Below are 20,359 nucleotides of genomic sequence, written 5' to 3' on the forward strand. Positions count from 1 at the left end.
CTTAAATACATTTTCCCTTAAAGTACCTGCAAACTATTGGTGCACAAACAAACAAGAAAACCTGTTCTAAATGGCATGAGTGTCTCAGGGCCAGAGTACTGCATACAGGCTTCCGAGGGAGAAGGCTGCCAGAAACTTAGCATAGTTCACATAAACATCCTGCGGTCATCAGCACAACCCAAGGTGGAATCCAACTCTGAAAGCCAATACAATTTATGTACACAGGACATACCAGAAAATACCTGGATTTAGACGGGTATAAAAGGTATTTAGACAGGAGGAAAATATGCTAGTAATGTTAATTTTACTTTTATTTATTAATACGTAGGTAAGCAAATACATCCCACCATAGGTCTATAGACAGAGGAGGTTTATTTTCTGAAACAATACGCTCTCTCTGAATGACCTAACGTGCATTCTTGGTGACCTAATATTTCAATGGACAAACAGTGTTATGTTTAGGTCCTGAAAAAAGGAGAATGTTTAAAAATGCTCAGCTTTACATAAAAATATTTCAAGCTCATAAATGAAAGGATTTCAATCCAAAAACCAAATTCAAAATGGCATTCCCGTAACTTCTACTGAATTTGCAGATGGATCTTCTTTATATAAGGATCCTTTTTTGATTCTACTGCATCGAAATCTAATACTGCAGTCCATTTCTCACTTATCAAAAAAATGTGAAGTACCTTTAGAAAAAAAAAAAGCTAGCATGCAGGCGATGAAACTAGCATGGATAAAATGCTTCAAGCAAAATGTAGATACCATATCAAGTTAACAGCATTCATTTTAGCCCTACCCTCCCAGATTCCACACTTTTTTTGGTTGAAAAATAATTTAGAGTAACATGGCAAGCTGTCTCAGAACCCTTAAGGTTTACATACATCCTCTGTTATTTTCTACGTGTTAAACAGCCCTCCTAATCATCGTAGGATATTTTTTTCCCTCTGCAGATAAGTAGTTATACTAGCTATCAATCTGGAATCTACAGCTTGTCGGTGGCCAAATCTTTGCACCATTTGAATAGTCTGGAATATGTGCTCAGAAAGACAGCCACTTGTACAAGTTATACCCTTCATTTCTGTCCGAGGTAAATCTGTAAAGAACTCCAAGATACTCAGAGTAGATGTTCACTACAGATCTCGATCAGTTCTCACTCCCTTATATTTTAATGCTATAGCTGCTGTGATTAGATATATTCCCCAGCCAGGCAAAATACATTTAAAAAGAATAATACCATTTTAAAGCTCTCATCAGAATCACAGAACTGATGCAATTTGGACAACAGGCTCCTGTTGCCAAAGGTTTTCTAAAGTTGACTTTCAAGTGCTGTGAAGACCTACTAAATCTATTCAGTAGTGAGAATAAAATGAAATGAAACTATAGCAGTTTCATACTCAAACTATAGTGAGTTTCAAGCTTCAGTTGCAACGGTATAATGTATAGCCAAATGAGTATACCCTTGAGCATGCCTAAAATGCAAACGCACAGACAACAATCTCAGACTAGTCGTAGATGGAGATTCCTCATTCCCACAACAGCTTGGAGCACAGTGCAAGCTAACCACAAGGCATTTACCCTGCCTTCCCCTCTGGTTTTGTAGCAGCTCAACACAGGTTGCAGCCAGACTGCTAAGTAGAGTAAAACTGCTTCAGCTTTTCAGCACTGAGGTCCAAGAGCCTGCATACAGCCAGAAAGGCTGGGTTCAGGCCCAGGTTAAGGCACCTACACTTAAGGCAGTTTAATTTCCAACTCAGCTGCATCCAAACACCATTTATTTCTCTTGAATTTTTGGATTCCACAGGCTTACATTCACCTAGTACAGTGAACTGCTCAGAGGTCTTCCCCCTTTCATGAAAGTTTGATCAGAAGACAGAGGAGCTGAGCACCAGGAGCTGCCGTGTCCTCCCTCCTCTTCTTTTACCGTTTGTTACTAAAGAAACCCACGGGTTCTACAAGAATTCCTCAAGAAAGATGTTGCATGAGATAGCCATAAAATTCAGACTCCACGTCCCAATCTGGACTATGTGACACTAATAAATGACTCCTTCCCTCCATAACCCATTTCCTAACTCTTTCTCATCCCCATTCCAAGGTCATAACTCCTTATCCTGGTTATTGGAGATTGGTGGAAGACTTCTTCCATTCCAGACCTGTAGCAATACCAGCATATCAGAAAATCTTCCTTGAAATCTGGTATCAGTCTTCTGTACCACATGTCATTGGCAGTAGCTGCTGACAGCAGAGCAGCCTCCTCCTTGCTTGTGGACCATGAGCTGTCTAAAAAAAGGAGCCCCAGAAATTTTACCTTTATCCACATCCCTAGCTAAGCTATTGTCAGAGAAAAGGTTTCAAGAACAAAAGCTGGCCACTGGTTACAGATCACACAGAATAAAACAGCTCATTTGTTCATGAATCAGATGGGAACCTGGCATTTAAGGATTTAGTTGCCTCCCTCTCAACTTCTCTGATCTCTAGTAAATCCCTTAAGGTTTAAACACATTCACATTACAGCGCTTTAACCTTATACAATCCGAGCAGTCATTACCTTTCCATAGCTATATCCTTAAACCGTAACAATTACAAAGTCAAAGGTACAGCCAATTTACTGTGAATGTCCAGAAAGGTTTAATGGCTTCAGTGGAACCTGCACACCTAAATCCAAGAGTTACACATTCAGAATCTCAAAGCTTAATTTCTGCTTGCAAAGTTACCCACTTTTACTTCTTTATGCAGCAGAAATCCATTAACTCCATGCAGATTCTTGTTTACATCGCACCATCAATGGGTGCAGACGTCATCTAAGATCACCTTTGGCAGTTCAATTTTCGGTTTTATTTTTCCACCATCTACCACAGTAACAGCAGGGTCATAAACTATCAGCACTGGAAACAAGCTGGCAGTTTGGTCAGGTTGTCTGTCATGAGTTTAGGCATCCCTGTCCTTCCCTGGTATCTGGATATTTTTGTGTATCAGTAGTTTGTGAGGTATTTACCTGCCCCACATATGAACCACTTTCATATAACTAGCTTTCAATCCTTTTATCTTTGAATACGAGAGCCTAGAGGTTAAAGTGCTTTAAAAAAATTATCCTTCACGTTCATGTGATTTTTCTCCTTTGAAATGCAGGAGACATTGAAGCTTGTGGATTTGAGTCAGGTATTATGGTGTCAACTACAAAACTTCACAGCCCTGATGCATTTTCTGCAATAGTAAAAGCAGCCACTTCATTAGCACTTTATTACAAGCAGGTAATTATGCCTCTACTTTATGACAACATAATGCTTGTTAAAATCCAATCTCAGCTAAGTGAAACTAAACCCAGTCCTATTAATAATCATCAGGAACAATTAGGCTGCATGGACGCAAGCTTATTTTGCATAAGGGAGAGAGTACAGAAAGTTTATATGTACCCACCAACAGAACATTCCTAAGTTTCAATTAAAATAAATGAAAGGAAAACAGCAATGTTTAAAATGCCAGACTTAAAAAACCAAACAAATGTATTATTTTTAAAGTGAACTCAGACAACTTTTATTTATTCTGGCTGTAAAAGTCTGGATTTCACACACCACCCCCCCGTCACCACCTTTGGCACCTGTTTTTAAACATAAAAGTTAAAAAACAACTCTGTGCCAATTGTCCAAACCACAGCAGGTAGTAAGGTCAATGAATGAGACTATTCAGCACACTGACTACCTGCTCCAGTGGGTACACTTGAAAAAGCAGCTCAGTTACACCTATTTTTCACCAACTATTTGGAAGATTCCCCTAATTATGGGATACCTGAGGAAGCTGCTTGAACTTTTTCACCTTTGGGAAAGCAGGAGTGGTTCCCACCCTTCTTTTACCAAGGCTTCGACTTTATTCACTGTGGTCCAGGGAAGCCTGACAGAAACCTCGAGTCCAGCAGGTACAGAGGTAGAACAAGATACTAAGTAATTTAATAAAAATCAGAGAAAAATAGAGCATGAATTAAAGAAAACATAAAAGTACTCCTCCCCATGAAATATGACTATCTTTGCATTTTTATGTTTTTATGTGAATGCTCTTTTTACTGTACATATCAGGGTTTTTAAACAAGAATATCAGGAACTTACTAAAGAAGAAAGAACACTTGTAGTAATCTTTAAAGATCAATTATATAGTTCAGATACTTAAAAATCATTTAACACATCCTGTGAATCATCTGGACCTACAGAAAACAAGACTCCCTTCTTCCACCACTCCCAGGAAAGTTTGATTGCATTTTAGTCCAAATCAAATTCTTACCAATTCAGCTGACAGAAAAGCTTCATAAACCAATTGTATTGGCGCAACTGAGAGTGCAGTCAACACCATGCAGAAGGCTGAAAATGAGCACCTCCAGGCAAAAGGAAGTGGATGCCTCTTTACCTGGTTATGTTTAAGCAGCTCCACAAACAGTTTTGTGGAACCCCCTCCTCAAAATCCAAAGCAAAATTTTCTTATTTGCTTAGGCTATTCAGTGGTCAGGCCCCTTGAAATTTTTTTTTCCTAAATTGTGCGCAAAGTTAACTGGATACTTCTGCTTTTCTCCTCTATCATGAAGACACAAGTCCTGCCATCCCCTTCATGTTTACTCTTTTAAACAGATCTAGTGAAAAACCAAACCTTTAAATATATAAACATTTACACTGCTTCATCAGAAAAGCATTTGTGGGAGAAGGAAGATGAATATCAACATATAAAAAAAGCTTTGTGTTTTCAGTATCTTGAAAAAAACCACACCTGCTATGAGTTTCAAATTAATGCATTCATTTGAACAATATTTGTTGTTTTTACTTTCAGAGGCAAGGGAGGGAGGAATAAAAATGAGGGAGGAATAAGGTCACACTAGCAGCATACCCAAGGTACTGGAAAACATCTTTCCTAACACCAGTACTTCTGTTTAGTATCTTTTACCCTAGTACCATAACATTTCTAAGACGGGTGAAGATTATCTTGAATGGGGCCACAAACAATATAGTGTTGTTAGAAAGCATTCATCAATAATACTACGTGACTCTGAGGAATGTACTCATGAGAAATTCACGTCAGTCTCAAAGCTTTCTCTATAGGCGATGTGGAACGCATCTTTTCCTGAGGTTTTGGCACAGTTATTCAGTGCCTCTGCAAGTTAACTCAGCCAAAATACAACTATAAATATTTAACTGGGTGTCATCTATTTAAATATATTGCTATACTAAATAGAGCTCTTGTGATCAACAGTTACCTGAGCTGAACAGAACAAACTGGTCAGCAGTCAGTTTTGCAGTGCCAGAATAAATACAGACCATCTTTCCATTACTACTTGAAATTAGGACATTTATTCAACCACAATTACAAGTGTTAAAAGTGTAAGGACTTTAAATCTATAAAAAGACTAGTACAGGCCTGTAGGAGTAACACAGTTTCTTTTGTTTTATTTGTTTAAAGAGAGAATTCTTTATTGTATCTCAAAATACGAACACAGATAGGACTGCAGAGCTCTGCAGATTACCTCAACAAGCCTCTATTAACTACAAAAGACAACATGCATTCTGAAATCTTATTTATTTTGCAATCAGAAAGGTAAATATTTTCTTCATCAAGACGTTTTCTAATCCCATGCAGTCCTAGTGTTGGAACAGAAAATACCCTCCATGTAAAAATAAAACAACAATAATTCCAAAATAAAACAAAGACATAACAACAAAAACAACACACACACACAATTTCCCACAGCTACTGAATTCACAAATTTTCCCACTTCCTATTTCTCCAGGTTCATTTGACTGTGATCACTTAGAAGCTGAAAAACCTCTGCATTAGTTTTCCCCATTAAGGTACAGTGGAACACTTTGTTCCTCTGCACTCTCATTGAAGGCTCACCTGGCCGCTATCACAGGAGCATGCAAACACTCTTCACCATAGTGTGACAGGGAGGGAGAGAAGATGGTTTTAAACCATGCAGTTGAGATGATTTAGGAGTTTCCAGAGTGTCATAAAGTGCACCACAAACTAGGAAAACCCAATTACACCTTTAATTTCATGGCAGGCTTTCAAACTCCTTTTAGACATTCCTAAGTGACTTTCTTTGAGAACTTAAAATTGGAGAGTGGAGAATTTCTTCACCAGAGATGATGCTACAGGCTATTAGAGTTCTCTGCAAAATGGTAGCTATCACGAGTTTTGGGTATAAGGACTTTAATAGAGGAAAACTTGTCACAGACTATGGTAGAGTCTTCAAAGTTTACTTCAGGCAGATAACAAAATTGGACCGACAACATCAGAAAGCACTAGTCATAGATACTGAGCCAGAAGCAGCAAAATAATTGTGTCCTCCCAGCAGTGTTGAGATTTTATGCCATCAATAAAAAGTTACTCCAAGTTTTTCAGACTACTTTTTAAACTACAGGAAAAATCCCCCACCAACACATTCTCACCTCTTTCTTCACAGCTGAGATTACCTAGACAAACAAAAGGAGTAAACCTCCCCCCCCCGCCCCCGGTTCCTTGGGTACCATATTGTAACAAATAGTAATTATAAATGACAAAAGTATTAAGACTAAAAGACAACTACTAAAAATAAGACAAATTCTGTGTTAAAGTTGTGAATTATTATTTTCAAAGAACTCACAGTTCTTTGAAACTAAGCATGTGGTTTGTGCTTAGATTGATGCAAAAATCAAGATCACATATTTTAAGTCAAATCAATAAATCTAAGCATATTCACAGTGAAAATCCTCAGCATCAGGAACATATTTAGCTAGTTCCCAACTACCACAAGAACCTAGCCCAGCTCTGCTCCTCCTTTTTCCTTTTTTGGGGGGTGAGGGTGGGTATGGGGTGTCTGACAGGGAGTGGTTGCTTGTTTTATTACAATTTATGCTTAATTAAGATGTTCCACGCTTCTTCCTCATAAGCAGTTGCAGGACTCATTCAAGTCACTTTGCGAGTAACTTGCAGGACTGTGGTGAAAACCGGTTCCCAATTCCCAAATCATGGTGTCACTTCCATGTTACTTACGCCTGTGTTTTCACTGACTGTGTAGACGTAAGACACTGAAGCAACAGGGGGTTTTGGAACGCATGTGCGAGTGCATGCTTTCCAACAACATTCAACAACAAACTGAACACTCAGTCGGCAAATATGATGAAACACTGCGGACTGCTGCAAATGGCATTAAAGACTCTGTGATTCCAGTACCTACTTCATATGGTCCAGAGAAACTCTATTTTGAGTCTTGTTACTGCAGTTAAGCTTAGGACTTAGGACTTAAGCTATTACATTGCCATAACATCTAGCACGGCTACCTTTACATGGGAAGGAGCAGCTAATACATAACTAAAATGCAAGTCCTGGAGCAGTGCAATGGATCAAACTTTATTCCTGACTATGACGGCAGCGGGGCAAAGGGAGCAGGAGGGAGCGAAGACACCTTCATTTGTAAGCAAAGACAACTTTCTAAATGCATAACTATTAAACAGAAGCATCTGAACGTTTATACTTTGAAAACAGGTATGCAAATAACCTTGTTTAAAATGTGCCGTTACTGTAAATAGGTATACGCAAGTATGTCTACTGCGTATATTTTTGCATGTGCAAATACATACTGAAGCCTACCTTTCATATGCACACTTAGAGCTAAATGTGTGTCAGTGCTCTGCCAATAGGAAATATCCACAGCAACAGGGAAAACACACAAAAGCACTGAACTCCAGTTCTACCTCAATCTCCCATACCCACAAAAAACAAAACCTCAAACCCAAGAAGCAGCATAAGATAGCACAATAGGGTGGAGCTCAGGTTAAACACAAGGACAACGGGTTTGCCTGTATATACCTTTTGACCCCACAATCATCCCTATTTATGTAGAGACATACAGAGATTATTCACCTTCCTGGCCAGAAGGAGCCAAGGCAGGAAGTGAGGCTGCTGGGCAAATATCAGCGTACATTATTGGTGCTTTTGTAACATAAGTGTGCCTGCTTTGGGGGTATTTATGAATTAGGCTAGAAATTAGCATTAAACTGTGTGTGCATAAAACTGTCGCCTGCTGTTCTTAACTTTCTTAACCAAATATTGTCAAATTAGGAACAACCACACTTCCCACTAAGGGCTGTATATTTAAATGTTTTCAAATCAAAAGCTATTTTTGGATTTATGTGAACCAAAAAAAGGGTCTGGAATTGCATTTCTTCAAGGAGGATATAAACTCTATGCCCTTACATTTGCTGCCTCTGTCAAAAGTGGATGACTGGATTCTCATTTGAATTTATAGAGACGAATTTTTAAATGAAGCACCTTGAGAAGTTACACAAACAACCTGAGGACAAAGCTTCCTTCTCCAAAAGATTAAAAGGAACTGAATGCACGCATAGGGAGTAGAAATGTCATCTCAGACATGCAAACATTCTCTGAAAACCACTAACCAGATCAGGCATGCAAGATCAATGGAGAAAGCTGGCTTCAGGCTGAAGACCCCTGCAGCGGAAAGGGTTTATTTACAGAAATGGAACATAGTGTTGTTTAGAGGATGGCTAGGAAGAAGAATGGACGAACAGAACTGTTCAACAACACATTAAATAAATTATTGCAGCAGTCTTTAAGTCACAACGCTAGTACAGCCATCTAGTAAGCAACGGTATTAGCACAATTGTAAGCAGAATAGACTTGATGGTCCATTGGTCTCTTTCATTACAGTAACTTGTGTTCTAGGATATTTGCCATAACACATAAAAGCCAAAAAAGTTGTCACTTGAAGAGTGTGGAATTAAACAAAGGCACAAAGCAGGTAAAATTCAGCCCTCGTTAACCTGTCATTCCACAGGACAGTCACACAGTTCAGGGCCACCAGCTCAGTCTTTTTGTTGGAACGTTAACAGGTGTCCCTTCTGTACCTACCATGCATGAGAACTCACAGTAATGCATGTTATTTATTAGTATTCCTATAACACAACATGCTAGTACCCTTGCCTGATTACAATATTTCTACAACTGGTATCAGAATATGGGTGCATACATGTTCTTCTGCATAGATGTTGCTTGTACCTCACCAAAAGACTCGCCAGACATCTTCCACAAATGACATAAATTAACTTGAAAAATAAATGCATGCTCAATTCATCAGGATAGTAACTTGTAGCTCATGCTCAGCTTCCTTTAGTAACAACACATATCATTTATCTTTGTTTTTCTGATATACTCTTTGGTGCATGGGAAACAAAAGAATTTCAAAAACATCCAAAAACCTAACACCTACAAGACTGAATACCACATAACAATGTCAAGTAAGTATGCAATTGGCAACGGCAAATTGGCACAGGTAATTTATACGTAGGTATTTTTGCTGAGAATGTTTGATAAAAGCAAAGTGTGCTATATATTTAGTTCTACAGTTCCATCCTAAATGGGAAAGGTTTGTTTCTTCTCTCTTATTTTGCCTTTCAATCTTAAATGATATTTCAGAGTTCCAAGCAATTCAAGGACTGAAAGCTATTGCTTATTTGGTACTGAACACTAATCAAAGTGATGCTGAAGCACTGTAAGATTAGCAGGAATGGTTTAACAAACTTTCTTAACAGCTAAAACCACTTTATAATCTGAAGGGGAAAAGAAAAAAAAAGAAATACAAGATAAGCTGTAATCAAGTTTGATCCACCAACAGTAAACCAGCAGTAGCTTAAATTTACTAAACTGAAACCATTTAATAGGAAAAACATGCATCCAGTAAAAGTACAGCAATAACTGCATTTGATTGAACAAACCTTAAAAGAAGTTAATTGCTGACTGCAGAAAAGCTCAAAAAAGCTCCACCAGCCACAAACATCAGCTTGTATAACACTTGCAAATTTAAGCACTATGGAGTTCAATACATTTGTTACTACCAGACACAAAGTTCTCATTGGGTAAGGTAAGCTGCATTTCAAGAATGCACAATACAGAAACATTACTTGCAAAATACATCATATACTGCACCTCCAGCATCAAAACAGAACTCTAGAAATATAATGTGAAGATAACAATCTCCTTAAATAATAACTGCTGAAAAGTAATCTTCAGGTTACTTCAGGTTACGACTCCCCTATTAACATCTTACTTGATTTTAAATTCTACGCTCATATCCCAATAAACAATTACTCACTTAAGTAGTCTCTACAGACTTTAGTAGGGTTACTCCTGAAAGTAACAGCTCACCAAAGTTCAAAATGTATAGTTCTTTCCGTAAAACATTTACAGAGAAATCCAAACGAAGCACGTAGAATTAACAACCTTACTTACAAGTTCATGATTTTTTCCATTGTTACCTTTCTCAGTTCTAAAAACAAAGGGGATATAAAATTTTAGAAAATACTAACTATGAGCAACACAATTTCACCAACAATAAGAAATCCAAGGGAAGAAAAACAAAACAAAACAAAAAAAACTTAACAGGATCTAGGATGACTGCCCAAAATAGCTTCCCCCACCCCTAAAAAATACACATATACACACAGATAATTACTGCTTACTGGTTTTTGGGGAGGAGCTTATGCCCAACAGTCACACTATTAGGGGGAAAATTGTATAAATACTCAAGGGTGACACTTGAAATCATCAGCTTCTGCTCACTCACCGGTGGCAGAAGAACTCCTCAACAGAGGAGGATTCACTGCTCTACCACTCTGCATTGGAGCTCCACAACATTTTGGTATGTTATGATTTCACTTTATTCTATTTGGTTTTGAAGGTAACTTCTACAGAATACATGTTTCCTGGTTGGGGAGGGAAGGGGGTTGATATTTAGGGGCCGCTGGGGCTATTTGAAAGGCTGCAGATAAAGCCTGGTTTCAAGCAAGGCAATGTGAGATTTTTGCCACTGATGCTGAAGGAGCCAGGACTTCGCACTTCATTTGCTATAGCATTAGACAGAGGCAACGTGGTTGTGGTAGAGTGTCTATGTATTTCCACTGTAAACTTTTCTTCATTTCAGGAGTTTTGATATATGCAACTCCTGAACTTACTTTCAGAGCCCTAGTGTAACTAGGAAAGTAATCCCTGTTTCTAAAGACAGTGATTTTAGAAAGGCTAGCATCCATTTAAAATTATTCTCTTCCTAAGAGTGAGTCTATTGCCTCTAAGCTATCTAAACAAGAGCTGTATCATTCGAAGTGATTGCAATACTTATTTCCTTTTTGTTGGAAGATTTTTCACAACTACTAAAAGCAGAAGGAATTAAGCACAAAATAATGTTAGTTTTGATACCAACACTTCAAGAAGCTCATTTGTTCATGCACAAGAAACAAAACAGCTTTTCTTTATAACAAACTTTTTATCTCCTTTCTAACAGAACTGATTTGGAAACATGCATTTACAAATATCCTTACTGCTGCTGTTTTGTCTGAACATTGTCCACGGCAGTGATGGATACTTTTCTGAGAGATACCAGAAACAATCCAGCATCAAGGGGCCACATTTTCTACCATTCAATGTAAAGAGTCAAGGTAAGCTTATTACTTTTTTGATAATAAAATAACACAATTATTCTTAGTGGGTCAATACATAAACAAAAGCTCTTTGTTTATACTACTGGTATTCAACTTTCACTAACAGTTTAGGGTTATTAAAATAAGGTCATGTCTGCATAAAGAACTGGCAGTGGCTCCGGCAGTTGGCTCCTATTGACAAAGATGCACGCTTGTCACAGACGAATTTTTTTTTTTTTTTTTTACCACAGTTACTAAAGGCATATAGAGTAGAAACAAAATCACAGCTACAGACCTGACCTTCATTAGTGGGAATAATACTACATGATAGTGTGCATAACCATGTACAACACAGAATCACAGAATGGTTTGGGTGGGAAGGGAACTTAAAGAACATCTAGTTCCAACCCCCCAGGTCACCTTCCACTAGACCAGGTTACTCAAAGCCCCATCCAACCTGGCCTTGAACATGTTAATTATTCTCAAATTTCTTGATTCAACACTGGGGTTTCTAACAATAGACCTGTCATCTACCATATTCAGAAAGAACTTTTATATATTCTGTCATGTTATCGCTACTCAAAACAGACTTTAGGTATGAATTTAAATACATATCTGATACATATGGCCAAAGGAAGTCTAGATGGGCAAAATAAATTGATATATAGTCATAAAAATGTGACATAAACTTCTACTTAATTTTTCATGAGTGATTTCAGCTCATACTTTAATTATCAGACTAATTTAATAATAATATAACAATTCTAGATTTATTATAAAAAAATTATCTTAATTTCATAAGTCAGTCTTATGGCAGATTGTATAAGCAATATATAATTGCAATGCCATACATTGTGATGTTTTATTTCTGGGTATCCTCTCTGTCCTTGTAAGTCAAATGGGTAGCTATACTCAGTGGTTGAAATTACTTGAGTTCTGTTTATTTTTTCATGCTTAGGCCAAAGCCTTTTTTAGAAACTTGGAATTGAAACTTTATGACTTCCTAGTGCTGGTTTTATTTGATCAACTGTCCCCCAAAGGATGATCAATAGTCTCTATTCAAAATTATCATCACTAAAAGTCAAGAGAACTGAATCTTCCTTGTAAACACCCACCCGCGCATTATTTTCTTTCAGTCATCAACAGGCTATTCAGACTTGCTTTCACTTTTGCTGTATCCCATCTACTTTTAGTTAAAATAACCATACTTGGGCAGAAATGAGGAAACTGAATCAGAACATAGGATTAGCAAATAAACTCTTCACCAGAAAAAAAAGGACATCTTAGGCTATATCTGCATTAGAAAATAGGGCAGCACAACAGAAGCAGATCTGGAGAGCAGGGTAGTTGCTGCTCAGGACATAGCATCCACAGTGCCTTCATTTAGAAGGTTTTGTTTCAGAATAGCTCTAGTCTAATCCTATGGACTGGATGCTCACGAGCAGCATACACTGAGTCCAAAGAGGCAGATCTGATCTCACCCCAACCAGCTCCAGTCCACGTACTCCAAGAACACTCTGCAGTAAGAGCCAAGTGAAAGCAGCATGCCTGGGAAACTTACCCCCCAAACTGTTCTTCTGGGCTGTACCAAAGTACTGTCACAGTTTCATCCCTTGCCTTCAGCACAAGGACTCTCTGGAATCCTATCAGCACTCTCAGATTGAATTTAGGTACATTTACATAAACAGCTACTCTGAGGACTTACTAATTGTTATTCCCACTGGGTTAGAGTTGCATTTCCTCCCCCACCCCTCATTAACTTTTCATAGTGGTTTTCTATGACTTCATTCAGAATCATTTACATATTTATATTATTTTTAAATGAAGTACAATAGTTACTTGGTTATCCTCAACCATACTTCACTTCTCTTCATACTGGGTTCCCTCCCCTGCCAAAACATTTGGAAAGCAGGAAACCAGTAGCAAATTAAGGAAGGAGTTGGGTAGACAGAAAATGGGATGAAAGGAGGAAATTAATTGTCCTGAACTAAGTTTTCACTTTATATACTAACACAGAATCTGATGTGCATGAAACTTCATATTTAGAATGACAGTGATTATATCAACATGTGAAAAGTGTAAAATGCTATTTAGGAAAGGTAATAAAGGCTATATACTAGACCTCAAAAGCAGGAACAGTCTACAGTTTTACAGACATGGAAGTCCAGTCATTCAAAATTGCTTGACAAATCTTCATTCAGGGAACAAGCATCAAAATGGAGGACTGGAAAACCACTGCTATTTTTCAGTCTGGAAAACAAGCACCCTATAAAGGGTTTTTAGAAGAGTTTAAAGAGGGCAGACTATTAGAGATCATCATTTCTAGTCCAACATGATCACAGAAAACTTACTGTTCTTATTTGGTCACCAAATATTAGCTTCTAGAGACTTAGTTACCAATAAATTCTTTTTTGTTTTGTACAACTCTGTCAAAAAGCAGCCTGGAACTAAAATTTCAGTCTAGGCCCAAACTGGTAACTCAGGACAACATGTAACAGATCATACAATTTTTGTTGGCAATTAAACACCATTAAACCTTCATCTAATTTGGTGAAATTGTTTTAACAGTTTTAAAAAGCTTGTTCCTGACAGCTCTCCAGTCAGAATACAATTTCATTTTCTATATGTATTTAGTGTTAGAATTTTTTAAATACACTAGGACATGATTTTTAAACCGGTTGCTTTTTGGCTTGAAATTTTTTGAAAAGCCCTAGTTGAGAATAATCATTGAATTAAGCCTGACTATTCAGCAATGCTAAAATAAGTCATTATCGCAGGTTATGCTAAAGTCTTCATACTTAATTCAATACATAAATAGGCCTTGACTGCATTCAGAGAACATAAACCAATTTTGTATCAATATATGTGCCAAGATATATAAAAAAAAAGCAGCCAACCACTACTTCAATTTTCCTGTTAAAAATACTACTTCATGAATGTGTTCAGCTGTCCTTTCCTCAGAGGACTTATAATTGTTGCTAGACAACACAATTACCAGACACTTTAATCTAAAAGCAGCACAACTTTGAAACAATATAGCTCCTCACAGAAAATCTCTATAACAACATGCATCTTATTCAAAGAGGCAACACCCACCACGTTGTGAACCTAGGACTGATACGAAGGTACATCTAAAACATGGTAGGAAGCATTCTGAAGCTAAGTTTTCCACCAAAAAAAAAATAGATCAAGTGCAATAATTGCATGTTACTTAAATACAGCTGAATAAAATGCATGTTGCGCCCCTGCAGAAATTAAACCCATGCTGACGGCTAAATAATAAAACACACTTGGTAGGCCTAGACACAGGTCCTTGAGTTATTATTATGAAAGAGCAGAGCTGGCTGGGGTCACTGTTGCTTTCTGCCAAAGTATCCACAAAAATGTTTGGTTTTGGATTCGACGTGGTTGATGTAAAATCCTATTCATATTTTTATCCTAATGCTTTACAACTGAAACAGCATTAGCTTAGGAACCTGTTTAGGTATTTGTATTGAGGCTTTGATCTGACCTGCCTGAGTTCTCTGACGTGAACCGATAGTTTTTGAAGTTCTATCCATAGATAGAACCTACAAAATAAATTTGCAGTCCTCCAGTTAAGTATGCTGTTTTCTCTGATGGCAGCTCCCGTATCTGTGGCAAAGAGAAAATGTGTAATGTGTAAAGAACACTTACACACCACTTCCACTGCCGGGTATGTATTAATTCTGACAGGCTTAAGCCTTTTCCAAATTACTTTTTCATACAATGTAGTTCTCAAAATTTGCCATATCTTATGTGACCCATATAACAAAAAAAATCCCAACTTGCAATTGTACCCTAATGAATCTGGGAGTTCAGTAGTAAGAAATCCAACGGTATTGGTACGATACCAAATACTGCACCAGACTTGTCACTGGTACTCACAGATTCCACAGTCTCCTTTGCAGCTGAGAAGGGTGTGTGTTTGCATTTTCAGTTTGTCAATAAATGACAGACATTGCTTTATTTCTATGTGTAGGATTTTAACAACTGACTTCCCTTTCCATTTCCTTGAGGAGGATGAGATAGGAAGGTGTGCAAAATAAGGTGATATGCATTTGTGCTGATTTTATGCATCAGCAAAAAAGAAAATGCACTCTCTACACTTGGTAGAGAAGAACAATTTCCCCCCGGCAATAAAGGAAGAAGGCAACCTTGCAGATCCAATATAAAACCAAAATCAAATGTATTTCATACAAACATTTCTTATTTTTAAAATACATTATGTACAAGAATAGTTTTCTTCCTCTTTCATTTCATTTTTGGTTCATCAAGACTAGCCATAATGGAAAAAACAATTTATTATCTAAGAGACAGCAGAACAATCACTCCATAAACTTTTATATATATACATACACACACACTGCTCTCTTTGTAAGAGACTGAAATGCAAACTTTAGCTGAACCAATTGTTGATCAATTATCGATCTTTTCTAAATAAGCATAAATTTGCTGCAAACTACTGAAGTAGTCTCACAATATCCACATTAAATCTTGTCTGCAATGTCCTACAAATCGGCATCCTAATTCCAACTGCAAGCTCCCCCAAAGGCCACAGAAAACCAAGCAGTGAGCTTGTTGTTTTATTCCTCTTTTTGTGACATTTGGTGAAGTGGCTCCACCTGCTGTTTTGGTAGCTAAGAAAATTAAGTATTAATAAAAGAAATTAATGCCCAATTCTGACTGCAGTAAGATGAATTATCAATGGTGACCTTGCCACTGTGTGAAACTTCTATGACAAAAAAAAAATAAATCTTTAAGACAGTATTTGAAAATAAAACACCCATACATTTACCAAAAAACAGAACCATGTCCTGCTTTTGGAAAAATGTGTAGGGGGGGAGCCAAAAATCTCACTACTTAAACATAGCACCAAGTAGTTTCAGAAAAGCAGCTACACCTCCACAGGAAGCTTTCTCTAGTTTTATTCATCATCAAGATGCAAGTCTGATGGCTTGCCAAATCAGCTACCTGTTTTTTTCTTCCTTAACAGTTTGCATCTACTTGCACAGCATCTTTTAAACTCTCTGACGACCCTAAATGTATTGAAGCCAAAAAAATTGCAGCAGCCTTGTAGCTCACAACTCATTTACACTTGATACTTATTCATATAAGAGCTCTGAGACACTTTTGCTCTGAACATCAGGTTCTCGGTGACCGAACAGTATTAGAAACTTGACTTCTATGAGGTTCAAGTTAAATTAACCCTTCACACAATTCACCACCATGATACAAGTCTGCAAATCTGTCATAGCTGCCCTGGTTGACCTGGTTTCCCCTCTCTCGCAGGTGTGCAGATAAGGGGTGAACAAGGACCCCCTGGTCCTCCTGGCCCTATTGGACCACGAGGACAACCAGGACCTGCAGGAAAACCAGGCTTTGGAAGTCCTGGTCCCCAAGGACCCCCTGGTCCGCCAGGACCACCTGGATTCTCTGCTGTTGGAAAGCCAGGCATGCCGGGTCTACCAGGAAAGCCAGGAGATAGAGGACTAAATGGTGAGAAAGGAGAAGCTGGACCTGTTGGGCTCCCAGGAGCAAGAGGGCCACAAGGACCCCCTGGCACTCCCGGCCCCGCAGGACTGTCTGTTCCCGGCAAGCCGGGACCGCAAGGCCCTCCAGGAGCTCAAGGGCCGAGGGGCCTCCCCGGTGAGAAGGGAGAGCCCGGTATCCCTGGTATAAACGGACAAAAGGGAGAAAATGGATTCGGTGTTCCAGGCCGCCCGGGTAACAGGGGTCTTCCAGGCCCGCAGGGACCCCGGGGCCTTCCTGGTCCTGCTGGGATAGGGAAGCCTGGTGAAAATGGTCTTCCAGGTCAGCCTGGTATGAAAGGTGACAGAGGCTTACCAGGTGCACCCGGAGCAGCTGGTATCCCAGGCCCCCAGGGTCCCCCAGGAGAACCTGGAGAAGCTGGCATCGGCAAGCCTGGGCCAATGGGACCACCAGGAGCAGCAGGCATCCCCGGAGCCAAGGGACATCCCGGACCTGCAGGCTTGCCTGGATCCCCAGGTCTTCCAGGATTCGGAAAGCCAGGATTGCCAGGAATGAAGGGACACAGGGGGCCTGAAGGTCCTCCTGGCCTTCCAGGACCTAAAGGAGACCAAGGCCCAGCTGGCGTGTCAGGAGAACCAGGACCTGTCGGGCCACCAGGGAACATGGGCCCCCAAGGACTCAAAGGCTTGCCTGGTGAGAATGGCCTACCTGGACCCAAGGGTGACATGGGCCCTGCAGGCCCCCCAGGATTCCCAGGGGCCAAGGGTGAACGAGGTCTACCAGGATTAGAGGGAAAACCAGGATACCCAGGTGAGCAGGGTCTTGCTGGTCCTAAGGGACACCCAGGTTTCCCAGGTCCGAAAGGCGACACTGGCCACGCTGGGCCACCTGGCTTGCCTGGCCCAATGGGTCCGCAAGGAGTGAAGGGAGTGCCTGGTATCAATGGTGAGCCCGGCCCCAGAGGGCCTTCAGGAATACCTGGGATCAGAGGCCCCATCGGCCCCCCCGGCCTGCCAGGAGCCCCTGGTGCAAAAGGTGAGCCAGGAGCACCAGGACTGCCAGGCCCAGCAGGTATCGCTACAAAAGGATTAAGTGGACCCATGGGACCACCCGGACCCCCTGGGCCTAAAGGCAACAATGGAGAGCCCGGCTTGCCAGGCCCCCCAGGTCCTCCTGGTCCCCCCGGCCAAGCCGTAATCCCACAGATGCCCGAAAGCTACGTTAAAGCAGGAGAGTCTCGGGAGCTATCAGGAATGTCTTACATGAAAGGAGTAAACCAAGCTCTTACAGGGATGCCAGTGTCTGCTTTCAGTGTCATCCTCTCAAAAGCCTACCCTGGGGCAACAGTCCCCATCAAATTTGATAAAATCTTGTACAATAGGCAGCAACACTATGACCCCAGAACAGGAATCTTCACCTGCAGGGTCCCTGGACTGTACTATTTCTCCTACCATGTCCATGCAAAAGGAACAAATGTTTGGGTTGCACTCTACAAAAATGGTTCCCCACTCATGTACACCTATGATGAGTACAAGAAAGGATACCTTGACCAGGCTTCCGGCAGTGCTGTCATCGATCTCATGGAGAACGACCAAGTATGGCTCCAACTGCCCAATTCAGAATCTAATGGTCTCTATTCCTCTGACTACGTTCATTCTTCTTTCTCAGGTTTCCTATTTGCTCATAACTAAAAACATCCCACTTACACTGTCCTGACACTCTCTCCTTCAGACCATTTTAACTGGGCGCTGATCTGACTAGTCATTAGCAGGCCATGCAACTTCAATTTTGCAACAGAAGTGGAGGAGGGAGTAAGAAAGTGGAAGAGATTGGTTCAAACTTAGAATAATATTGTATGTTTTTAGAGAACTGTCATAAGAAATTTGTTTCAAATTATGATCAATTGTCCAACTGAATGCAACATTAAAATTTTATGAATTAATATAATGCACCAGCCTCTCTTATCTTTTTTTATTTAAAAAAAAAAAAAAAGAAAAACTGAATTCCTAACTATCACTTCTCATAACACATAAAGTAGCAATTCCAGGACTCTAGATCATACTTCACTATACTTGAATTAACTGAAGGTATTATTCAAACTAAACGGTCTCAGATACACCACAGTCATTACAACAGCTGGATAATATACTTCAGGAAGATTCTGCTATCTGTCAGCTTCATCTTTAAGCTATCAAACAGGACTCCAGAAAACAACTTTAATACGGTGCATACCACATCACAGTTTTAATTTAGTTCCATTTTTCTTATTAATGAGTAACTACCTTGGAGAAAGGTAGATTTACAAATTGTTACCTGTTACTGAAGATCTAGGACTTTCAAAATATGAAAAAGCAACAAGATTTGAAGCCTAGAAATCCACTTAGCTTTGATGCACACTTCGTAGTGTGCAGCAACAAAGTTGTTCAATATTTTTTAAGCTCCTAACATTCTCTAAAACTACAATATTCAGAGTACTGTCAAAAAACTATCACCAAATCCAGACATTAAGAACATACCTTCACAAGCATTCAGACACTCACAAAAATCAGAACAGCACCACCACCCCATATTTGGAGATGATCTTTGCACCGATTTTCCATGAACAGTTAATTCCTTTAAAACGCAATAGTCTGGGGAATATATTTTACTTACATGGTAAATTTATCAGAGGGTGACAGTAATTAGTCAGTAGACAATCATATTGACCATACCTACATACACTCACATCTCACAAACATTAGACATTACATTAATCTGTTACGGCACTGTGAAAAGTTAATTGTAAAAAGTAAGATAGCTTAGTAAAATACGCGCTTATAAATTATGAGACCATAATAGTTTGATGATACATTTCTTCCAATGACAGTTACCATTAATGTGTATCATATACATCCAAAACCTTATGAACTATTATTTTAGCTTCATTTTTTTAAACAGAAGTTTTTAATCACTTGCACTAAAAGTATGTAGGCCTATGTTTAAAAGTTTTGTGATATTACCATTTCTTCATGAAAGCAGAACCTGAGGCTTGTTATTTTGTGTACATTTGAAATCAGCAAGTTCATAAGTACTTGATAATACATTGGGATTAATAAAAAAAGCGAGGACAGCTTTAGGTTGATCTATCATTAGCAAAACTATATAACATTTTGGAAACTATAAAGAACTACCAAGAAAGTAACTTCACAGAATTTTTTTTTTCTCCCTTATTAAGTGTTGCTGGATAAGGAAGCCTGTGGTTTAGGCTATACTTCAGTAAAATAATAAATGCTTAAGTAGAGTGTAACTTGAGATCTGCTTATTTTAGCAGCCAACTAGACCTCGGCAAACAAATAGGTATTACTATTACAAACACTGCACACAAATGTTTGTATGGAAATAATACAGTGGACAGTACCACA

General features: G+C 39.1%; 2 protein-coding genes across 2 annotated transcripts in view; one reads left to right on the forward strand and one right to left on the reverse strand.

Annotated features, from left to right (window-relative positions):
- Positions 1-20,359, reverse strand: part of NT5DC1 (5'-nucleotidase domain containing 1) — a 153,524-nt gene that overhangs the window by 116,384 nt on the left and 16,781 nt on the right. The gene's annotated exons all lie outside the window — the stretch shown is intronic.
- Positions 11,313-18,649, forward strand: COL10A1 (collagen type X alpha 1 chain). The gene is made up of 2 exons (XM_054194856.1): positions 11,313-11,465; positions 16,758-18,649. The coding sequence occupies exons 1-2, from the start codon at positions 11,327-11,329 to the stop codon at positions 18,647-18,649; spliced, it is 2,031 nt and encodes a 676-aa protein (XP_054050831.1). The 5' UTR covers positions 11,313-11,326.

Source organism: Rissa tridactyla, chromosome 3 (genome assembly GCF_028500815.1).
Source record: "Rissa tridactyla isolate bRisTri1 chromosome 3, bRisTri1.patW.cur.20221130, whole genome shotgun sequence".
NCBI classification, from domain to species: Eukaryota; Metazoa; Chordata; class Aves; order Charadriiformes; family Laridae; genus Rissa; species Rissa tridactyla.

Bases quoted from the DNA above. Each gene is read 5' to 3' on its own strand.
- COL10A1 (XM_054194856.1), top strand. From the start codon at position 11,327: ATGCATTTACAAATATCCTTACTGCTGCTGTTTTGTCTGAACATTGTC. The intron at 11,466-16,757 runs GTAAGCTTATTA...CCTCTCTCGCAG, and splicing joins ATTCAATGTAAAGAGTCAAG to GTGTGCAGATAAGGGGTGAA.